The sequence below is a fragment of the Psammomys obesus genome, unplaced genomic scaffold, assembly GCF_907164565.1.
Source record: "Psammomys obesus unplaced genomic scaffold, mPsaObe1.curated_primary_1811, whole genome shotgun sequence".
In the NCBI taxonomy this organism is placed as follows: Eukaryota; Metazoa; Chordata; class Mammalia; order Rodentia; family Muridae; genus Psammomys; species Psammomys obesus.
In genome coordinates, this window is record NW_026591598.1 from 15,352,822 (window position 1) to 15,375,811 (window position 22,990).

The 22,990-nt window shown below is 54.7% G+C and overlaps 1 protein-coding gene across 2 annotated transcripts in view; it reads left to right on the top strand.

The window, feature by feature from the left end:
- Hspg2 (heparan sulfate proteoglycan 2) overlaps positions 1-22,990 on the top strand; it is a 97,135-nt gene that overhangs the window by 42,895 nt on the left and 31,250 nt on the right. For both annotated transcript variants that reach the window (XM_055610927.1, XM_055610928.1), the window contains 32 exons: positions 101-245; positions 333-484; positions 594-740; positions 2,108-2,271; positions 2,570-2,749; positions 2,860-3,056; positions 3,166-3,313; positions 3,867-3,994; positions 4,304-4,390; positions 4,470-4,528; positions 4,666-4,760; positions 5,480-5,620; positions 5,725-5,901; positions 6,004-6,183; positions 6,275-6,393; positions 6,763-6,874; positions 6,988-7,101; positions 7,185-7,312; positions 7,619-7,705; positions 8,515-8,564; positions 8,846-8,940; positions 9,177-9,317; positions 9,657-9,848; positions 15,690-15,782; positions 16,058-16,138; positions 16,261-16,491; positions 18,344-18,457; positions 19,303-19,430; positions 19,535-19,621; positions 21,067-21,125; positions 21,268-21,432; positions 21,533-21,643. In XM_055610927.1, coding sequence (XP_055466902.1) covers positions 101-245; positions 333-484; positions 594-740; positions 2,108-2,271; positions 2,570-2,749; positions 2,860-3,056; positions 3,166-3,313; positions 3,867-3,994; positions 4,304-4,390; positions 4,470-4,528; positions 4,666-4,760; positions 5,480-5,620; positions 5,725-5,901; positions 6,004-6,183; positions 6,275-6,393; positions 6,763-6,874; positions 6,988-7,101; positions 7,185-7,312; positions 7,619-7,705; positions 8,515-8,564; positions 8,846-8,940; positions 9,177-9,317; positions 9,657-9,848; positions 15,690-15,782; positions 16,058-16,138; positions 16,261-16,491; positions 18,344-18,457; positions 19,303-19,430; positions 19,535-19,621; positions 21,067-21,125; positions 21,268-21,432; positions 21,533-21,643 — 4,107 coding nt within the window. The remainder of the gene's footprint in view (positions 1-100; positions 246-332; positions 485-593; positions 741-2,107; positions 2,272-2,569; positions 2,750-2,859; positions 3,057-3,165; positions 3,314-3,866; positions 3,995-4,303; positions 4,391-4,469; positions 4,529-4,665; positions 4,761-5,479; positions 5,621-5,724; positions 5,902-6,003; positions 6,184-6,274; positions 6,394-6,762; positions 6,875-6,987; positions 7,102-7,184; positions 7,313-7,618; positions 7,706-8,514; positions 8,565-8,845; positions 8,941-9,176; positions 9,318-9,656; positions 9,849-15,689; positions 15,783-16,057; positions 16,139-16,260; positions 16,492-18,343; positions 18,458-19,302; positions 19,431-19,534; positions 19,622-21,066; positions 21,126-21,267; positions 21,433-21,532; positions 21,644-22,990) is intronic.

The following is a 22,990-nucleotide window of genomic DNA, read 5'->3' on the forward strand; positions in this document are numbered from 1 at the left end:
ACTTGGTTCTCTGTGCTCTCCGCTCCCAGTCTCTACTCTCTGCTGTCCTTCCTGCCCCTGTTGCCAAGTAAACACTCCGATCTTGCTCTGCTGTTCCCAGTGCCTCCCCAGGTGGTGACTCCTCCCCAGCAGTCCATCCAGGCTTCCCGAGGCCAGACTGTGACTTTCACCTGTGTAGCCATCGGTGTCCCCACACCCATCATCAACTGGAGGCTCAACTGGGGCCACATCCCTGTTCACCCCAGGTGCAACTCGGTTGGGAGTGACTTGCCTGGGGAAGAGGTTGGGTCTGTGGCTCCAACCTAACCTACCGCTGTCTTGGGGCCTACCAGGGTGACAATGACCAGTGAGGGCGGGCGTGGCACGCTGATCATCCGTGATGTGAAGGAGGCAGACCAGGGTGCATACACCTGTGAGGCCATGAACGCACGTGGCATGGTGTTCGGCATTCCAGATGGCGTGCTGGAGCTCGTCCCTCAGCGAGGTGCTGCAGATGGGTGGGGCAGGCGGGTGGCGTGGGGGGGTGACTGGCACCAGTGCCGCAGGACCTCCTGCGGGTGGCCAACCACAGCCTCTCCCCTGCCTCCCGGTAGGCCCCTGCCCCGATGGACACTTCTACTTGGAGGACAGTGCCTCCTGCCTGCCCTGTTTCTGCTTTGGTGTGACCAACTTATGCCAGAGCAGCCGGCGCTTCCGGGACCACATCCGGCTGAGCTTTGACCAGCCCAATGACTTCAAAGGTATGTGGATGTGGGGGCTATGGGGGCTTCAGGCTCCTGGGAACCTAGGACAAGCAGAAAAAGACCTGGGCCGAAGGACAGGGAAATACTCAGAAACACTGAGTTATGTCAGAAAATCCTCTAGCTCAACCCAATCCATGTTTGCATCTTCCCTGCCTCGGGTTGTAGGGAGCACAGACTGGAGCCAGGCCTTGTGTTTCCAAACATGCACGCACACCAGCATGCATGCATCCACTCGCTCACAGCTAAAAAGAGGGCTGGGGTGACAGCCGAGTCAGTGAAGCGCTCGCCACCGAAGCGCTGAGCATTGTTTTACAGATCAGAAAACTGAGGCCTCTGTCCAGGCTCAGGCCCCAGCCCTGTCTAGTTCTCTGCTAACCCCAGTGGACTGCTTCCAGCCTGAGGGGCCAAAGGCTCTGAAAGTCCTGCTGCAGTGGCCCTCTTCTCTTTTCCTTGACTCTGTGGCTTCGGACATGGCTCTCACCTGTCACTCTGCAGTGATGGCCTTCCCTAGGGCATGCACCAAAACTGCAGGGCATAAAAATGACTAGAAAGATGAGAGCTGGGCAGCAGTGGCACATGCCTTTAATCTCAGCACTCAGGAGGCAAAGACCAACAGGTGTCTGGAGTTCGAGGCCAGCCTGGTCTACAAAGTGAATCCAGGACAGCCAGGGCTGCACAGAGAAACCCTGTCTCAAAACCACCACCACCAGAAAAGCTTAAAAAGACAAAAGAGTGGATATGCTTCTCTTTGGGGTGGGGTTGAATGGATTAAGACAGGGTCTTAGGTAGCCCATCCTGGCCTACAATTTAAACTCATTGTCCAGCAGTGCTGGGATTACAGGCCTGTGCCATGCCAGCTCTGACTTTAGGAAGGAGGCTAGTTTTCTCTCGGTCTCCCCGTCCTGGGTCCCAGCTCTCAGTTCTCCCACGGGCATGCATGTTTTAGGAGTGTCCGTCCCTTTACAAACAGGTTGAGGTGCCTCCACCAAGGGTCCTTTGTTCTCCAGCAGGCTCTGTTCCAATTTTTGCTCTGTACCATAGCAGTTTCTCCCACAAGGCCTGCATGTAGCTGTATGTCGCTAACATGGGAATACCTTCAAAGAAGTGCATTGCTGGGTGACTTTGCCATCGTGTGAGCATCCTAGGCAGTGCTCACACAACCTAGATAGTATATCCTATTTCACACCTGTAGGGCACTGGGGGGAATGGCTTAGCCCATTGCTCTGAGGCTATACACCTGGATCACATGTTACCAGAGGAAATACTGAAGACAGTTATAACAACATGGGACATATCTGTGTACCTGAATGTCTCTTCTCCGTGAAGCACGGGCTGCGATCCTCACCTTGCATTTGTCCTTGCAGGTGTGAACGTGACGATGCCCTCACAGCCTGGCGTGCCACCCCTCTCCTCCACCCAGCTGCAGATTGACACGGCCCTGCAGGAGTTCCAGCTGGTTGACCTGTCCCGCCGCTTCCTTGTCCATGACGCCTTCTGGGCCCTGCCCAAGCAGTTTCTGGGCAACAAGGTGAGGAGGGCGGGGCCTGCTCAGTCTCTGCTCACTCTGAAGCTGGGCAGCTGCATCTCTCCCAGCCCCTGTGGGTCTTTCCTAACCACCCTTCGCTGGCCTGCCTAGAGTGCCCCACACTGGCCTCCATGGGTACAGCATTACATGTGGTCAGCCGAGGCCTGGGCTCCCCATGCTCAGTTCTCTGTGAGCCTTTTCTGCTAGGCAGGGCCTCCAGTGGCCAGAGCGAGGAAGTGGAGGACAGGATGCAGCCTCTTGAGGATGGCTGCCTTGCCCTGATCTGCTCTGTCCCGGCCAGGTGGACTCCTATGGTGGCTCCCTGCGCTACAAGGTACGCTATGAACTGGCACGAGGCACGCTGGAGCCGGTGCAGAAACCAGATGTGATCCTCGTGGGTGCAGGGTACCGCCTCCACTCTCGAGGCCACACGCCCACCCATCCTGGAACTCTGAACCAGCGCCAGGTCCAGCTCTCAGAGGTGGGTGCCTCCCGAATCTCGGGGATCCGTCCAGGAGGCAGGGTTGGCCAGGGTGGAGTGAGGCATGCCGTGTAGGCACTGACAGTCTAAACGACCCTTGTGCCCTTCAGGAACACTGGGTGCACGAGTCTGGCAGGCCCGTGCAGCGGGCTGAGATGCTGCAGGTCCTGGCGAGCCTGGACGCTGTATTGCTGCAGACAGTGTACAACACCAAGATGGCCAGTGTGGGGCTGAGTGACATTGTCATGGACACCACAGTTACTCACACCACCAGCCATGGCCGTGCTCACAGTGTGGAGGAGTGCAGGTGCCTGCCCCAGTGGGGCTATGAGCCACGGGGGTGCCATCTGGAGTAGAGGTGAAAGGGCAGGATGTGTGTGGCTTCTACAGCCACTATCTTGGTCCTGTCCCCACAGATGCCCCATTGGCTATTCTGGTTTGTCTTGTGAGAGCTGTGATGCCCACTTCACCCGGGTGCCTGGCGGACCCTACTTGGGCACTTGCTCTGGCTGTAATTGCAATGGCCATGCCAGCTCCTGTGACCCTGTTTATGGCCACTGCCTGGTGAGTATCACAAGATGCCATTTGGACATTGGATAGGAGTCAAATTCTCCTGCATCCATGAGCATCGCATGACCTCTAGAATGGCTTGAATGGATCTCGGTGAACTACAATGACCTCTGGATGCATTAACAAGAGATACAGTGTCCAGACAGGGGAGGTGAAGGTCTCTCTCCCTTGGGGACAGCTGAGGGAATCGGGGCTTAGAGATCACACTTGTCTCTTGGGAACTAGGATCGTAGAGCTGACCAAAGAGAAGGCACAGACAAGGTAGACATAACATCTCCTGACCCCTAAGCAGCTGTAGGGGTGACAGAATGAACTCTAGGGCAGAACTGGTCCTACGTGCAGCCTGGAAGAGGGTGACAGGTTTGGATCCATATCAAGTGGTGCTCTGAACCATCTATGAGATTGGCTGCTATGCTGGTCTACCACTACCAGGGGAGGCACCTGGGTGCTCCTAGCTGCAAAGCTGCGGAACGTTCTAGAGCCTGTCTAGCCTGGCCTAGTTCTGCTCAGTGGGTCCTGAGTCACCCTCTACCCTTTCCTGTCCTAGAACTGTCAGCACAACACAGAAGGACCTCAGTGTAACAAGTGCAAGGCTGGCTTCTTTGGAGATGCCACAAAGGCCACCGCCACTGCCTGCCGGCCCTGCCCCTGCCCATACATTGATGCCTCCGGAAGGTCAGACCCTACTCAGGATATGGTAGTGTGGCAAGTTGGGGACATTCTCTGTCAGGGAATCTGAGTACCCATGTGGATTCCAGTCCTGACCTGCTCACTGAGTTGTCCCATGTTCTTTGATCTCTTGTGGACCTCATTTTCCCTTTCTGTATACTGGGCCCATCTCCCTTTCTACAGCTGCTATGAGGCCACAGGGGCCAGGATGGCACCGAGATGGCATGGTCTCTCTCCGTGTTCTTCCTGGGGTTAGCAGGTCAGGCCTGGCACCAGTTCTACCCTTCTACTACCCTGCCCACTTGATCCCCACAGATTCTCAGACACTTGCTTCCTGGACACGGATGGCCAAGCCACCTGTGATGCTTGTGCCCCAGGTTACACAGGCCGCCGCTGTGAGAGGTAAGGGAGAGCTGGCAGGGGCTCAGGGTAGGAGACAGGATGTCCCTGGGCTGGGGTGTGACAGTGTTGTCCCCTTTAGCTGTGCCCCTGGATATGAAGGCAACCCCATCCAGCCAGGCGGGAAGTGTAGGCCCATCAGTGAGTATTGTGACCATCTCCTGTCATCTCCTGCTGGCCTGGGCTGCTCCTCCTCCCCAACTTCCCAGCCCAGAATCCCTGGAGAGCCACCCATTCCCACCCCCCCCCCCCATCAATGTTTTCCTCTTGCCCCCCAGCCCAGGATATTATACGCTGCGATGAACGAGGCAGCCTGAGCACCACCGATGAGCGAGGCAGCCTGACCGCCCCCAAAGAGACCTGCCGATGTAAGGTACATGGACTGTCTACGCTCTCAGACCTGGTCCCGGCCTTACTGTGGCGAAAAGGAGGAAGAGGCCCTTGATGAGTGGGCACTGGCCTTGCCTGAGGCTCATAGGTCCTCCATACACTGATTAAGGAGTCAGCTGCCCTCGATTCAATTTTCTGGCATGCTTTCAGCATCCGTTGCATGCATTCTGGCCCTCTCCTGTGTCACCCTGTGAGGTTTCCTGTTGACACCTCATCAGTAGTGGGAGGATCAGATGTCAGTGGAGAAAAGAACTGGTGGGTTTTACAGTCAGGCACTCCCAACCTGACCTTATAGCTCAGAGTAGGTAAGCGTGCAGAGTAACCCTGTGTCTCATTTTATATCTGCAAACCTCTCTTTGATAAAGATGGAAAAATCTCCACTGCCTCCCAAGATGCTAATGGAAGTTAAGTGAGGTGGCTGCAGAGGCACTAGCCTGAGATTCCCCATCATAAGTTGTAGCGGCAATTAATTCGATCAGCTCGCTTCGTTTCATGTCTAAACTCATTAGTGAGCCTCTTAGCAGCTGATGAGAAAGGGGGAGAACGGTTTCCGTGAGCACCATGGTCTGATGCGGTGATGCCTCGCGTGTGCGTGCTTTCCGTGGCCCTCGGGACCCCCGTCTAGCCTGGGGGCAGATTCCACTGCTAGTTCCAGGCAGCCCCTCCTGTGGGCCATCCTGCAGCTCCCGACTGTGTCCACAGAACAACGTGGTGGGGCGCCTGTGCAACGAGTGCTCCGACGGCTCTTTCCACCTGAGCAAGCAGAACCCAGACGGCTGCCTCAAGTGCTTCTGCATGGGGGTCAGCCGCCAGTGCAGCAGCTCCTCCTGGAGCCGCGCCCAGGTACCCACCAGAGGACGGCAGCTGGATGGGACAGCCACGCCTGGGGCCGGAAGGACAAAGGGTGGGTCCCACCACTGCCCCTTCCCAACGGTCTCTGTTTCCAGGTGCTCGGGGCCTCCGAACAGCCCTCTCAGTTCAGCCTGACCAACGCCGACGGCACCCACACCACCAGTGAGGGCGTCTCGTCCCCCGCACCCGGGGAGCTGTTGTTCTCCTCCTTCCACAACCTCCTGTCTGGACCCTACTTCTGGAGTCTCCCCGCCAGCTTCCGAGGGGACAAGGTGGGTAGCTCAGAGGAACGACACAGGCAGGGCAGTGAGACAGTCTCAATAACGTGGCCTGACCAAGGTCTCTCGCTGAGAGCCTGTCCATCCCTGCCCCAGGTCACTTCCTATGGAGGAGAGCTGCGCTTCACTGTGACCCAGAGGCCCCGGCCCAGTTCCGCGCCCCTGCACAGACCGCCGCTGGTGGTGCTGCAGGGCAATGGCATCGTGTTGGAGCACCATGCCTCAAGGGAGCCCAGCCCTGGCCAGCCCAGCAACTTCATAGTGCCCTTCCGGGAGGTGAGCCCCATCCCATCTCTCCTTGTTCCTCTCTCTTGGGCCCTCAGCACTCGGGATGGCAAGAATGGATCGTATGTCATTTCCTTTACAGCAAGCATGGCATCGGCCAGATGGGCAGCCAGCCACACGGGAGCACCTGCTGATGGCCCTGGCAGGCATCGACGCACTCCTCATCCAAGCATCCTACACCCAGCAGCCGGCTGAGAGCAGGTAGCTGGGGCCGAGGAGGGGCAGAGAGGTCTCTAGACTAAGCAGAGACATGGTGTAGCTCCTCAGACTCTGCCTGTGGCATGGTGAGCATGCTGCTTCACCCCCGGCCCCCCAGAATCCTAAGAAGCCGGGGCCAGAGTCCCCTGAGTCAACTTTTCAGGAGTCCCCAGAGGAGCCGGGTAGTTTAGCGCGTCCAGGCAAGGAGGGCTACAAGGTGGTAGCCTTTTGGAGGAAGCAGCATATTTGAGCTGTTTTCGGCAGCCTGTGAGACTGCTGAAGAGGGGAGGCCACGTGGTGATGGAGCACAGGACTCTAGAAATTCTCAGTGCGCAATGAACATCCCTTTACTCTGAGTCTCTTCATATCCAGGATCTCTGGCATCAGCATGGACGTGGCTGTGCCGGAGAACACCGGCCAGGATCCCGCATTGGAAGTAGAGCAGTGTACCTGCCCACCTGGGTACCGAGGCCCTTCCTGTCAGGTGAGTCTGGGTCTGCCATATCTGTCCATCCAGCCTCCTCCGCCGTGCTCTCTGGCCTTTCCTCTTTTGTCTCTCCCCACATTCCCAACCCTCCACCATCTTTCTGTCCCCAGGAATGTGACACAGGCTACACACGCATGCCCAGCGGGCTCTACCTGGGCACCTGTGAACGCTGCAACTGCCATGGCCACTCGGAGGTCTGTGAGCCTGAGACCGGCGTTTGCCAGGTGAGTCCTGCCCCTTCACTCTCCATCCTCAGAGAGCCCTGGCTTCCAGGAGCCCAAACTCAACCTTCCCTCTGTCCCTGCAGAGCTGCCAGCACCACACGGAAGGGGCTCGCTGTGAGCAGTGCCAGCCAGGGTACTATGGGGATGCCCAGCGTGGCACACCACAGGACTGCCAGCCCTGCCCATGCCATGGATCCCCTGCTGCTGGCCAGTGAGTCTGGGCCCCACTCTTCCCTCAAATGCTCATTACCCTTCCTACCTCCTCTTCTGCCCATCAGGGGAGAGGCGACAGTTCAGGTTGGCCACTTCTCAGTGTGTCACTGGGGAGAGATATCCTCATTTCCAGAGCCCCAGTCTCCTAAAAGGGGACAGTGTACCCACTGTAGCTCCTCAGTGGAAATGAGTGAGGCAGTAGGAACGGAACTCTCGGCATAGACTTCCGCCACTGACGCGGTCTGTGACAGAGCCCAGCAGGGGCAGCCGATGCCTTATTGACTGGTCTCTCCCACTCTCCCAGGGCTGCCCACACTTGTTTCCTGGACACAGACGGCCACCCCACCTGTGACTCATGCTCACCGGGTCACAGCGGGCGTCACTGTGAGAGGTGAGAGACTGTCAGGTATCAGGTGAACCCCAATCCAGCTATTCACAGCAGGCTGTGACCTCTGCTCTTTCTTGCACAGGCTTTTAAAGGCCATCAGCTTTGGGAGCCTCACCCCACAGCCTGGCGTTGGCCTATAGCCCACCGTCCAGCCCATCCCTTGTCTTACCCTGGCCAGAGTCCTTTCACTAAACCAGTGGTTCTCAACCTTCCCGACACTGCAATCCTTTATAAAACAGTTTCTCGGGCTGTGCTGTGCCCCAGCCATGAAATTATTTCCATTGCTACCTTGTAACTATAATTTTGCTACTGTTATGAATCATGATGGAAATATCTGTATTTTCCCATGGTCTTAGGCAGCCCCTATGAAAGGGTTGTTTGACCCCCCAAGGGGTCATGACCCATGGGTTGAGAACCCCTGTTTTAGACCCTTTGTTCTGTTTTATTATTTTGAGACAGAGTTTCATGTCGTCAGGGCTGGCTACAGATTCATTATGTGGCTGTGTATGGCCTTGAACTATTGTTCCTCTACCTACATCTCCTAGAAGTGACTATAGGCCCACACCACCAGGCCCAACATTAAACCTCTTGATCTTGACCCTTGGGGTCAAGGTCTGATGAAATTGACTCACCGGCTGTGGTCTTGGCTCTGCCCTTGCTTTTCTCTCCCCCATGCCTCATCTATCAAATGGACACACAAGGCCGATGAGTCCTTTCCCTTACTGTGGGGTCATTGAGTCCACACCCAGATCCCCTTGGGCCCAGGTTCTTCACCAGTTTCCCAGGACTCCACTTTCTGTCTCTCTCTGCAGGTGTGCCCCAGGTTACTATGGTAACCCCCGCCAGGGCCAGCCCTGCCACAGTGAGTAGAGTTGCAGACTTGGGAGGGCACTGGGGGGGTGCTTTTCTCTCCAGGGAGAGCTAGGACTGGTCCTTTGTTTCCCCGGGACCTGGGAGAGGGGCTTTACCTTTCTGATTCTGGGCTTCTCCACCTGTCACATGGGGTCAGGAAGAGGCACCGCCCACACCCTCAAAAGCCGGCAGCAGTCCTCTTGGTGCTGAGTGAAGGGCTTAGAGAGCTGTGGAGATGGGGTATTCGGTGTTGGTTTTGGGGATGCCATCTGCAGCTTCTTTACACTTCAGGAGACGGTCAGGTGCCAGAGGTGCCGGGCTGTGCCTGTGACCCCCATGGCAGCATCAGCAGCCAGTGTGACGCCGCTGGTCAGTGCCAATGCAAGGTCAGTTCAAAACCTTGCCTTCTAGGAGGTCTAGCTTGGTCCACTGCTGGGGCTGAAGAGAAGTCAAGTGGTACCTGAGGGGATCCTGGGGCCTGGTCATGGATCGGGATAGTCAGGGCTGCCTGCCCTGTTTCTATACCTGCTAGAAAAGGCTGGGAAGGCTGGCCTCAGAGGCTTCTGGGGCCCAGGAGACACCTCCGAGTCCCTGCACACATCTTTTTGTCCATCTTCCCCAGGCCCAGGTGGAAGGCCCTACTTGCAGCCACTGCCGACCCCACCACTTCCACCTGAGTGCCAGCAACCCGGAAGGCTGCCTGCCCTGTTTCTGCATGGGTGTCACCCAGCAGTGCGCCAGCTCCTCCTACTCACGTCACCTGGTAAGAGCTGGTCTGCCCCCTGTAGGTCAGGAGCACTGTCCCAGCTGGGTGCCAGACTCCCAGGAGGGTAACCCATCTCCAGGCCTCCATTACTGCTCACCCCGGGACTGAGCCCGGTGACCTGACACCCGCCCGAGTCCTTCCTGGCCTCTGTTATTGTTCATCTCAGCCCTGAGCATATCCTTCATCTAAGCCCAGAGCTCTACCCCTTCCATCATTTCTCTTTCAGCCCTGGTCTTAGCAAGCCCCATGTCCTGCCCTTACAGCTCTGTGCCCTGTCCACACTGGTGTGTTTAATCCATCACCTAGCTAACCCCTTGTTCTCCCTCCTGCTGCCAGATCTCCACCCACTTTGCTCCTGGGGACTTCCAAGGTTTTGCCCTGGTGAACCCACAGCGCAACAGCCAGCTGACAGGGGGCTTCACTGTGGAGTCAGTGCCCGATGGGGCCCAGCTCTCTTTCAGCAACTTTGCCCATCTTGGCCAAGAGTCCTTCTACTGGCAGCTTCCAGAAACCTACCAGGGAGACAAGGTAAGGTACAAGTGGGGCTATAGGCCGAGTGCCAGCTCTGAGCCAGGTCCTTGCTGAGCAGGGGGTCCACCAGGACTCAGACACAAGCTCTGCCATGTGGCTGCCCTGTCATGCAGCATGTGGCCTTTGGGGACCATCAGACCTCAGATTACATCTCACCTGGGCTGTCCACTAGCTGGACACCTGGCCTCCGCAGCGCAGAATGGCTGGGATGGTTGTGCCTGACACATGCTGAGAACTCAGTTGTTAATGACTGAGCTTTCGGGCCGGGCCACAACGCGTGCAGGGTGAGACCATTTTCATGTGCATCCCCTGTGTGCTCATGGGTGCTGCAGGCCAAGTGCGGGGTGCTGGCATGGTGATTCTCAGGTCATTTCTATTGAGCTCTGACTACACACTTCAGGCACCTTAAACCATGAGCACACGAATCAGCCAGCACCACTGCCATTTCCTAGCAGAGGAAAGTAAAGCCAGAGAGGTCAAAGACTTCGCCTGAGTCCCACAGCTAATGGGCAATAGCGGCAGGATTTGCACCCAGGTCAGATGTGTCCTTAAAAAGCTGAGCTCGGCAGAGAGAACGATCTTTTCGACTCTGAAGTGGGGTCTGGTCGGAAGGCATCATCAACAAAGATGGTCTTGTGAAGGGCGGGGTCTAAGAGGTGAGCTCCAGGGGCTGGAGAGATGTTAGGAGTGCTGGGTGCTCTCCTAGAAGACCGAGTTCAATTCCTAGCACCCACATAACACCCATAACCATCTGTAACTACATCCAGTTCCAGGGGATCTGATAGCCTCACGCAGACATATGTGCCGGCAAACATGAATAAAACAAATAAAAATAAAATAATAAACAAAAGGTGAACTCCAGGGCAGCCACATAGGGTCCTCATGCAATCATGGCCATGGTACTGGGGCAAATGGGACTCAAGTTTGTGAGTCCCCCACCAGCTTAGGCCGGTGCCTAGTCAGCCACCCCCCAGCCTACTCAGCAGTGGGGCTTTGAGGCATTCCAGTCCCTGCTTCTTGGAGAGAAACCGGCGCTACCCTGGCAGCCATCTCGTGTGGTCTTCCCCTTGGTTCCGTCTCTCCTGGCCTCCCTCAGACTTTTCTCTATCCCCTCCCCTGGTACTTCCCGTTGCCCCACAGAGGGAGGCTCACTTTGCAAGGCTACGACGGGCTCACCAGGTAGGCCGTTGTTGAGTGCTGTGAAATGGGGATACCACACACGGAGTATCCGTGGCTGCCCTCAACCCGCATGCCCGAGGATGCCCTGCCTGAGCCTGTACTGTCTCTAGGAGAGTGTGGAGGGGTTTGCGCTCTGCCAGCCACATGGTGTGTTTCTGGTGCCAACCGTTGGAGGTCTGCAGACAGGAAAACTAACTTGATGTTAATCCCTGCGACTGCCCGGCTCCCCAGTTTCCCTGTGTATTTGCCAGCAACCACATTGACCTCTATGCATGTGCTCTTCTAGTAGCCTGGAGTAACCCTGAGTGCCAGCCCCTCGATGGGGAGTGTCTCCCTCACCAGTGGCCTTCCTTGCTGGCATCATGCATGGGGAAGAGGCTGTCCATGGGATTAGGTCTGAGCCCCGGGAGGGCTGAGCTGGCCTGTGGCTTCCACCCCATCAGAACCGCACATCCCTCTCAGAGGAACAGTGGCGGGCCGCTGTGACAACTGGGAGGATCCTTGGGAACCCTGAGGGCAGGGGCCGGGCACAGCGGTTATCACAGGTAACCTAGGGCAGGGGCAGTCTGTGTCTGGGGACCTAGGGATCAGACCTCGAAGCAAGACCCAGCCTTTCCTGGGTCACCTTCTCCTGCCTGTCCAGGCCAGGACACTCCAGTGTTCTACAAACACGCCAGAGCGGCTTATGTTGTGCTGTGGGTACCTACCCGCACCCCCACCCCACCCCCGCCATGACTGTCACAGAACTTTCTGTCCTTCTCTTGCTGGGCACCTGGGCAGCAGGTGACCTCAGCAGACCCAGTCCACCTCATCCCAGGATGCTCTGCCTAGGAATGAGAGGGCAAAGGATGCAAAGAGAGGGTGGTAGACAAAGGCATATGGGTGGCCCACAGTGGGGGAACTGGATGGGGCTGGTGCAGCCTGGGGCAAGGCAGAGCCACATGGGTGTCTTTCTGTCCATCTATTCCTGTATTCTGTTCCTTCCTCTCCCGGTCCCCCAGGTGGACGAGGCTCAGAGGAGGATGGATGCTGAGATCTGGCAGCTCCTTGCCAGCTTTGCTGCCCACCCCCAACCTCCTCCTCGTGGGCTGCGCCCCCACCCCCAGCTAGCCTCAGCCCTGCGAGCAGGTCCCCCCTCCTCTTCCTCCTCTTCCTCCTCTTCCTCCTTTTCCTCCGTCACTTCTCTGTCTTCCCAAGCAGGCTCTCAGGTATGTACCCGCCACTCACTGAGGGGCCCACCCGCCATGCTCGCTTACTGGACTGTAACTGTTTTCAGATGTCACTGTAACTACGCCAGTCTGAGTGAGGCAGGGTCCCACATCAGCCCAGGCCGGGCCTCACGCTCAGAATCCTCTGTCTCAGCTAGAGTGCTGGGATAATAACCGTGTCTGCCTGCTACTTAGGCTTTTTTATTTTTCATTTTTAGACAGGGTCTCCCTATAGAGACCAGGTTGGCCTTGAACTTGTGTCCGTCCTCCTGTCTCTGCCTCCCTAGTGTTGAAATTAAAGGTATACACTACCATACCCAACTACTTTATTTATTTTTTTTCCTGAGACAGTCCCCTGTAGCCCAGGCTGGCACTTTATAGTCAAGGCTGACCTTGAACGCCTGATTTTTCTGCCTCTATCTCCTGAGTCCTGGGATAATAATGATCCACTATGCCGTTTAGTCCATCTTTAGGGTGGAACCCAGGGCTTCATGCAAGTTACGTAAACACTACCATCCAGAGCTACATCCGCAGCCCTCTGGCTACATTTTTGTTGTGGTGGTTTTTTTGTTTGTTTGTTTTAAGATAGGATCTTATTATGTAACTTTTGTTGTCCTGGAGACCACTGTGTAGAACAGGTTGGCCTCAAACTCACAGAGGCCCATTTGCTTCTGCCTCCCAAATGCTGGGATTAAAGGTGTGGACAACCAGGTCCAGCTCCAGCTTCATTTTTAAATACATTTTCTTTTTTTTTTTTTTAAAAAAAAAAAAAAAAAAAAAAAGAGCTGCTAAAATTTTAGGTGTTTACCACTGTGCCCATTGCTGTTGGGGTCTACCAGAAAGACACACCACTGTGAGGCAAGCCAGACCAAGAACATACTGAGACAGAAGAGCTGGGGGCCTGGGTCCAGAGTGGGAAAGCAGGTTGCCTAGAGAACATGGTGGGCCCGTGCTGTGGAGCTGGGGTGGGCCCCGGGTCTGCGCTGGGCTGCCTGTGCCCCATTCTTACCTTTCGCTCTTCTGTCCTAGTTCTCACTTTCCTACGAGGGCTTCTCTCTGCTGCCCGGAAGCCTCTATTACTGGCAGCTGCCCCAAGCCTTCCTAGGGAACAAGGTAACCAGGAAGTGGAAGGGCTGTAGGTGGTCAGAGGATTCTTAGCCATCAGAGGGTGGGAAGCAGAACAGCCCTCCTCTCTCCCTGTACCTCGTGTGCACTCATTTGATGCTTGCTGTATGCTATATTGCCACTGCAGAAGCCAACTCTGGCCTCTGAGAACTCTCCACCAGTCCTGAATTCTGGATGTTGCTATTGTGTGTGTGTGTGTGTGTGTGTGTGTGTGTGTGTGTGTGTGTACTTGCATGTGCACATAAGGCATGTACATACACTGTGGAGGCTAGAAGGCTACTTCAGGTGTCGTTCCTCAGGAAGTACCCTCCATCTTGTTTTTTGAGACGAGGTCTCTCATTGGCCTGGAGCTCACCTAGTAAGCTGGCTGGCTGTGGAGTCCCAGAGATCAGCCTCTTTCTGTAGGATTGGGGGAGGGGAGGTTTCCTCTGAGTATCAAACTCAGGTCGCCATGCTTGCACAATAAGCATTTTACCAACAGAGCGACCTCCTCTGCCCTGGATGTTTGTCACTGTTACCTTGGCACTAACATTCGAGTTGATATTGCTGTCACCTTGACCTCACATGACCTCACACACATGTGTGTGCCTAGGGGTTGGGACTTTGGCTCAGTGGTAAAGCTCTTAAGGCCCAGGTCTGGTCTCTAGCAGGTGGGGAGAGGGTGACCAGGGTTTGAATAACACATGTAGAGCCCATTCAGAAGCCAGGCCAGCAAGTCCAGAGAAAGTGAGGTGAGGAGATTCTACTAGAATCTGGGTCGGCACCGGAAGTCACGGAGAATTGTCAGCCTTCAAGTGTGTTCTCTGCACTAAGATGCCTGTGCCACAGGATGTGTCCTGAGTGATGTAATCCCCGAGGTGCCCTTTAAAGTATTATTTTGCTCCTATTTGCAGATGAGCAAAGTAAGGCTCAGACTAAGTGACTCGTCCACAGTTGTCCAGACAGCAGAGCTGGAGTCGGAGGCCAGGCTTTCACTCTGTAGTCCTTGCCTAACATTCCTGCGTGGCACACGCCTTCCGCTTCCTAGAAAGCTGGTCCCAGATGAGACTGTGAACTCATTGGCATCCAAAACAAACAGGAAACCAGTTGTTTTGGTTGTAATCTGGTTGTGCTGAGTTCCTCACCACACCCTGAGTTGGTAGAGAATATAGCCCTGGGACCTGTGTCACCCAGGGCCTGGTGTGTAGTCAGCTGGTGTTTGATAAATGTTCACCCATTGAAAGAACACACTGGGCCAGAAGGACACGCCATGCTGGGTAGTTTTCAGCCAGCTGTCTGCCCTGGTGATGGAGGAGAGGGAGGAAAGTCCAAAGGGCAGAGCTGGAACCTCAGTTGCCAGGATGAAAAAGCCCTTTGCGACAAACCTGAGCCATCTCGTCATGCCTACAAAGACACGTGTCCAGTTGGCTTGTCCACAATAGAAAACAAACAAGAACAGCAAAACCATGGGGTCCAAGGATGGCGGCTGGGTCCACACATTCACTGGACCCTTTTCTTGGCTGCTGCCATCTTGTAGCTCCTGGTGTGAGGGAGTTGGGAGTTTCTCTGTCCCAAAAGAAAGAGGAGTATGCGTACATTGCGTCTGGTCACTCTGGGACTGACCTGACCCCACGTACCTTCCTGATCTAGAACTGTGCTGATTGGGCAGGCCTGGCCTGCTTGCCACTGCAGAGGGGGGACCCGAGTGTACAGGAAGGTTGTTCTTTAAAGAGAACAAGGAGGGGGCTGGAGAGATGGCTCAGTGGTTAAGAGCACCGGCTGCTCTTTTGGAGGACCCAGGTTCAATCCCCAGCACCCACATGCTGGCTCACGACCCTCTGTAACTCCAGTGCCTCTTCTGACCTCCACAGGCTCCCGTACACTCGGGGCTCATTGTACTCACATACGTACACTCAGGAATACAAACACACACCTAAAACAAATACTTTAAAAGAGAGGGAGGAGGAACAAGGAGGTAGCTCACAGAAAGGACGAAGTGAATTCGAGGCAGACCCCAAGCCAGTAGCCCAGCAGACCGAGGCCTCAGAATCCTGCAGCACTGTGCTTGGGCTAAAACTACCTTGGCAGGCTCCCCAAGGGACTCACTGTTGTAACTCTTGTCATTTTATGAAAAACACCTACACATAACAAGAGACTTGGAGCTCGCTGACTGTGACTGCCAGGCAATGGAGAATGGAAAAGAAGTCCTCCCATGAGTGAGGCAAGGGAGGAACTGGTGGAACTTTCCCAGCTCTGTGTGTTGAAAGTTCTGGCCTTCTGAGGTTAGGGTGCAACACACAGGATCAAGGGCTCTGCGCCTCACCTGCGTGACCTTGTCTCTCCGCAGGTGGCAGCCTATGGCGGGAAGCTACGGTACACCCTCTCCTACACATCAGGGCCACAGGGCAGCCCACTCTCGGACCCCGATATCCAGATTACGGTGAGCTCGTTAGAATCCACAGTGGTCAGGCAGAGGGGAAAATGGAAGCCAGGTTCCAACACCCCGCCAGCCAGTGCGGGCTCCATGCTCCTACCTGGCTGGCTACTCCCCAGATCTTAGTCTGGCTGCTGGGCATGGGAGCAGCGAGCAGGCACGTGAGCTTTGGGGTAGTGGACAGATGGGAGGCCAAGCGGTTGGGAGAGTTTGGGGTTGGTGGATACGGCTGCCTCCCATAGCCCTAAATGCCCTTCCTAACCTTTCTGGTGTCTCCACAGGGCAATAACATCATGCTGGTGGCCTCCCAGCCAGCGCTCCAGGGCCCAGAGAGGAGGAGCTATGAGCTCATCTTCCGAGAGGTGGGTGGCTCTTGGCTTTGACTGCCCATCCTCGCCTTGGCAGAGGGTACGCTGGGACACGAGTTCAGCAGGCCTCCTGACCCAGAGCTTTCACTGACACTTGCTATCCCCCCAACACACAGGAGTTCTGGCGGCGCCCAGATGGACAGCCTGCCACCCGTGAGCACTTGCTCATGGCCCTGGCGGATCTGGATGAGCTCCTGATTCGGGCCACGTTCTCCTCAGTGCCACGGACAGCCAGCATCAGTGCCGTGAGCCTAGAAGTGGCCCAGCCAGGGCCCTCTGGTGGACCCCGAGCCCTCGAGGTAGAAGAGTGCCGCTGCCCTCCAGGCTATGTTGGCTTGTCCTGCCAGGTGAGTGTGTGGCTGGCCTGGCTGCATCTGCTCCGGTGTCACGGTATGTGGGAGGTGGTTGGTCGGTGACCATTGCCGTAGGCTGTGACAGCTCTCTGAGCTAGGTGGCTCCTGCTTTTACACTGTTGCGATCACTCCTGACATCCCTTTAGCCGACAGAAGCAAACCGTCCAAGGGATAGGTGACCTACCCAAGGGCATACAGCCAACATGTAGAGAGCCTAGATCTGATGGACTCCAAAGTCTGTCTGTCCTAATCTCCAGCCAGTACTGCCTACAGAGCGGCACGCTTTCAGATGGGGAGACCCACACAAGCACAGAAGCCTCTCAGAGCTGAGCGAGGACACACCTCAGGCACACAGCTTGGAGCGGATGGTACCACGTAGGCTTGAGGGCTGATGAGCTTGGGAGGAGGAGCACATGGGGACCTGGCCTGCAGCAGGGTCACCATGGGCAGCCTCGAACAGGGCCCTGAGGTGGGGAAGTCACGCTGGTACAGGCATCCCATGATCTGAACCGGGCAGGGACAATGTGTCTGTTGGATATGGACAAAGTGAATGGAACAGAGAGATCAGGGCATGATGTGCTATGTCTGTGGGGTGGGACAGAGGGCTGTCACTTTGAAGCTCCTGAGAGCCTCTGCTAGATCTGGCCCAAGCTTTGAGCACCAGGTGGACAGGAGTTTACCCTACACATGGCACTGATCCACTTATCATCTGATGAGATGGCAGGTGGATAGCAGGGAGGTCAGGAGGGGGTACAGCTGAAGCAAGCCCACATTTCTGCACTTCAATGTCCCTGTGTCTTTTCGGGAGCTTTTCAAATACCAGTGTAGAAGTTCGTGCTCCTCAAAGATACTAAGTTTGAAAGAGGAGCTCTTGAGAAGCACCTATGTGCCCTATGCACGCTGCTGCAGCCTGGCCCAAAAGATCCACCAACTGACCGTGGAATGTGGAGAGGAGAGCTTTCACAGAAGGGGCAGGGGAGAGAGAATTGCCTGCTCTCAAAACCCGTGGTCCTTCATCCCCACTGTGCACCCACATCCATGGTGCTGTGTGCTTCCTCTGTCACTGTTTGTTTGGTTTTGGTTTGGATTGGATTTTTAAGGCAGGGGCTCATGCAGTGCAGGCTATCATATATATATATATATAAAAGATGTTCAGCGGCTAACCTCGAACATCTGCATCTTCCTGCCGCCACTTCCAAAGTGCTGGCACTACAGGTGTGTGCCACCAGGCCTAGCAGGGTTACTAACTGATGCAAGCGGACCTAGCGCTAAAGATCGGCAAGATGGTTTAGGTGGTAAAGGCACCTGCCACAAACTCTGGACCTCAGTTCGTTTCCCAGGGCCCACATAATTAAAGGAGAGAACTGACTCCTACAACTTGTCTTCTGACCTCCATATATGTGCTATGGTTCATACACACACACAAATACATAGATAAATGTAAAAAAATATATCTTCAAGGGCCCTTTATCCAAAGTGGTCTCCACAGCTCACTTCCCCATTTAGCTGTGAAGTTTTTCCATAAAGACCTTTCCCACCACAATTTTCAGGAACCAAGGTCTTGAGATGAGGCAGGTTCCCCATTTGGGATATATACTATGTTTCTCCAAGCTAACACTGCCTGGGCACACCAAGCCCTGTCTCCTTCTGGAGGCATGAAAGTGAAGATGAGAGACAGGCCAGGGCCTCTTAAGAGAGCTTGTGGGTGAAGGGTAGCCTGGGATGCCCCCTCCTACAGCCAGTGGGGACTAGACACTGGAAAGTGCGGGAGGGGCAGAAGGCTAGATCTGCCAGCTTTGGGAGGAACCCTGTGGGCAATGGAGACCAACCTTCCTCTGTCCCCTAGGACTGTGCCCCAGGCTACACACGCACTGGGAGTGGACTGTACCTTGGCCACTGTGAACTGTGTGAATGCAACGGCCACTCCGACCTGTGCCACCCGGAGACTGGAGCCTGCTCGGTGAGATGCAAACAGGCCAGGGGCGGGCAGTGGGATGGGTTGGGGTCTTGGTAAAGTATGGCTGCTTCCAGGGGCAAGTTCACAGGAGACAGCACCTGGGGGAATAAAACAGGTGAACATGGTGGGGAGCCAGAACTATGGAACGCCGTTCTGCTGTGTAAAGAAAGCCGTGGTTCCTTATTGTTTGCCCCCCGAGTGGCAATGTTATTGTAGAAGAGAGATTACAGAGGTTTGGGGTTTTTTTTCTTTGGTTTTGGTGGTGGTGGTGATGGGGGTCAAACCTTGGTAAATATACCTTTCCATACATTTTTTGGAGCAGTATGTGCCTGGTCCTACAGGCAAATGCTCAGGGCCCAGAGAGTTGACAGAGTCCAAACTCAATATGCAGCAAGGAGCACCATGTGTTAACAACACTCACATGCCTGTCTTTGAATGAGATTATACATGCTCTACATTTGTTTGGGTTTTTTCTAATGTATTGTTTTGCCTATGTCTGTGTAACATATGCATTCCTGCTACGTCCTATTTTTTCCCCTCTGAGACAGCTGACTCTCGGCATAGACAAGGATGATCTTGAACTCCTGATCCTCCTGCCTTCCCCTCTCAATCGCCAGTATTGCTGGTGCATCACCAAGCCCAGGCCTGGAGGAATTTTTTTATTTATCCAGGTCCCTATGGATAAATCTTTTCAGCACTGCTGAGCTGATGGGCATCACTGTAGTTAAATCTGTATGTCCTTCCATGACTCATCTTTAAGACAAATCTGTGGGTTTATGGTTTCTGGGCCAGGGTATTTTGATGAGTTTTGCTTCAGAGCTGGTAGCTGACGCCCTTGTGCCCTACAGCGATGCCAGCACAACACTGCTGGTGAGTTCTGCGAGCTGTGTGCGACTGGCTACTACGGAGATGCCACAGCTGGTACGCCTGAGGACTGCCAGCCCTGCGCCTGCCCACTGACCAACCCAGAGAACATGTGAGAACTTTGCTCAGCAACAAGGATGAGCTTTTGCTGGAGGATGGGGAGCCAGATTGGGGGGGGTAAGCTCCTGTGTGCTGACCCCTGCCTGCCCGTTCCAGGTTCTCCCGCACCTGTGAGAGCCTCGGAGCTGGAGGATACCGCTGCACGGCCTGTGAACCGGGCTACACCGGCCAGTACTGTGAGCAGTAAGTTTCTGGTCAGGAGTGGGAAGAGAAGGGGTAAATGAGAGCCCCAGGTGAGAATTCTGCAGGGTGTGCCTCAGGAAAGTCTCTACCAGGGTCATGTCATGTGTGTCCAGTCTCCCCACGCCACCCCCCCCAAACCCTTCCCACATTCATGCTGCCCTGGGGATGAGCAGGTGTTTGTGACTCCCGTGCTTTATTCCCATTCTTTACTCCTCGAATCAGCTGGGATTGGGGGAAAGTTTTTGAGTTGTTGGCTTTGTTTTGTTGGTAAGACACAGGGTCTCACTGTGCAGCTCAGGATGCGTTGCTCCTGGTGTTGCCATTGTAGACGTATGCCACCATTCCTGGCGACTCCTTGAATCCTTAGTATTCGGGTCTTCATGTGCCATTCCCTGCGTACAGAACAGTTCAAGCCCCGGCCCCACCCCTTCCTGGCTAACTCCTCTTAGCCTTCAAGTTTCTTCCTCTTGTGTTTATTTAACACCTTTTTTGGAAGGAATGGACAGGTTAAGACAGTCTCAGTGTAAGCCTAACATGGGCACTAACTCTACGTAATCCAAGCTGGCCTGAAAACTCAGCCTCCCAAATTACAGGTGTGGGTGTGCCATTTAGGGCTCAACAGTTTTTTGTTTGTTGGTTTTCGGTTTTTTGAAACAGGGTCTCTCTGTGTAGCCATGGCTGTCCTGGAACTTGCTGTGTAGACCAGGCTAGTCTCAAACTAAGAGATCCACCTGCCTCTGCCTCCTGCGTGCTGGGATTATAGGCGTGCGCCGCCACTGCCTGGCAGCTCAACACATTTTTATTGAGCATTTGCTGTGTGCTCGTGCTTTGTACTGCGGTACTGGGGATAAGCTGACAAACAGGACAGATCCTGTGTCAGCCCTATGGAGTCTTCAACCCCAAATAGGAGATGAATCAGAGAAAAAACAACATTTCCAAATGTGATCAGTTCTCTGGAAGCACTGTGCAGCATGTCCCATAATAGTGGAGGAGCTGTGCTTTACAGCCTCTCTGACCTCAGGACTGGATTCACACTTCTCCCTGGATCCACTGATCTATGCCCTTTTCTCGTTCTTAGTTTTTACTTTACGTAAAGCTTTTATGCTGTTTTCTCAATTAGTCCCCAGACCAGGGACCTTTGCCTCCTGTTGTGCCTCTATACAGAGCATGGTGTCTGGTACATATTAGTTCCCTAGTCAATGTTGGTCGAATGAATGTTTCCTGGAGAATAGCAGGCTTCCCTCCTCCATTCCCCAGCCAGCCGGCAACTTCTGTCTCAGCTCCCTGAGGCCCGGGTGTTGGAGCCTCTCTGGTCCCCAGAGACCTTTTAGAATGCTGAGTGTCCTCCACATACGTGGGCAGCTGGCTGACCTGGCTCCTCTAGTTCACTGTGAGACACTCGATCTTTTAAGGCTTGCAGAGCTGGTCTCCATTTCTCCTAACAGGTGTGCCCCAGGCTATGTCGGCAACCCCAATGTGCAAGGAGGCCGGTGCCAGCCACTGAGTAAGTAGGACCATGGCCCAGGGTGGTCAGAGAGGGAATCGTGGACCTTCGAGAGTATGAGGGAAAGAGTTCTGAGGTCAGGGACACATTGCTTTATGCTGGGCCTTCCTTGCTGAATGGCCTCCTTCCCCCACTCCATTAGCAGAAGACTCCCTGGAGGTTCAGATCCATCCCTCCCGGAGTGTGGTTCCCCAAGGCAGCCCACACACCCTGAGGTGCCAGGTTAGCGGGAGTCCACCGCACTACTTCTACTGGTCTCGGGATGATGGGCGGCCCTTGCCCAGCAGTGCACAGCAGCGGCATCAAGGTACTCACAGACCTCCAGCCTCCTCGGTCATGAGTCCACCCTGTTCCTGTCCTACTGGGGCACATGGAGCTGGACCCTGACGAGTCTTTCCCCATCCCAGGCTCTGAGATCCACTTCCCCAGTGTGCAGCCCTCTGACGCCGGTGTCTACATTTGTACCTGCCGAAACCTGTATCACACCAGCAACAGCAGGGCTGAGCTGCTAGTCACTGGTGAGTCCCTGCCTCCCTGTCCCTGCTAGAACCTGCCTGGAGAGGACAGTGCCTGCTAAGCAAGGGCATTAGCTGTGGGGGTAGAAGCAGATAATGGGCTCACAGCTGTTTCAGGGGCAGAATCCATAGGACTCAGTATGATCCATAAGGCTGAAGGAAAAAGATGCCGCCTGTGGTCTGTTCACTGAGATGAGGCGGGCTCCCCAGTGCAGAAGCACTGCTGGATTCCAATGATTGAGGGGAGCAGAGAACAGGTGTCTGACAGGGAGGACATTCAGGTGAATGGCCACCATAAGCATCTTTTCTCGAGTTGTTTAATGTGACCAAGGAAGTTGGGAAGCCCAGAGTTACTGTGGCTGAGGAAATTGGGAACCCAGTCACCATGACCTACCTGGTCTGTGTGTGTCAGCTTGTCCTGCTCATCAGCTGAGTTCTAGGCAGGACAGGCCCCAGGATAGCACCCACAAAGCTCCACAGCCAGCCATCCTGTCGCGCTGGAGAGGAAGGGCAGCAGTAGCTGTCCAAGGACTCACACTGGAAGCAGGTGGCGAAGCCAGTTGCGGTGAAGTGTGAAGTGTTAAGAGCTCATTTGTCACGTGGGATGATGATGGCCCGTGTGCTCCCTCTGGGCCACATGCTGGCTGCTCAGGGCCAGCAGGGAGAGACATGGGTGCTGCCAGGAAGGTGCAGGGAGGAGGCACCAGGAAGTGAAATGGCATCGCAGTGTACTAGGAAGGAGAAATGTCCAGAGGAAGTGGGCTGGGGATGTCCCTTAGCTGGTAGAGGGCTTCACAACCATGCACAAAGCCTTGCATTTGAGCTACATGAAACCAGGTGTGGGACTGGAGACATGGCTCAGTGGTTAACACCATAGGATACTCTTCCGACCTAGGCAGCTTACAATCACCTGTAACTCCAGCTCCAAGAGAATCCGACACCCTCTTCTGGCCTCTGCAGACACCTGTACTCACATGTGTACACACACACACACACACACACACACACACACACAGTATTATTATTATTATTATAAATTATAAATATATAATTATATATTATATATGCTTATGTATATATATATATGTATATGTATATATATTACATAAAAACTAGGTGTGGTAGCACAAACCTGTAATCTCAGCACTCTGGCAGGCAGAGGCAGGCAGATCTCTATAAGTTCGAGGCCAGCCTGGTCTACAGAGTGAGTCTAGGACAGCCAAGGCTACACAGAGAAACCCTGTCTCAAAAAAAAAAAAAAAAAAAAAAAAAGAGTTTAAGGTCATTCTGTCATCTTTAGCTGCAAAAGGAGTTTGAAGCCAACATGCAGTGTATGAGGCTCCATCTTTA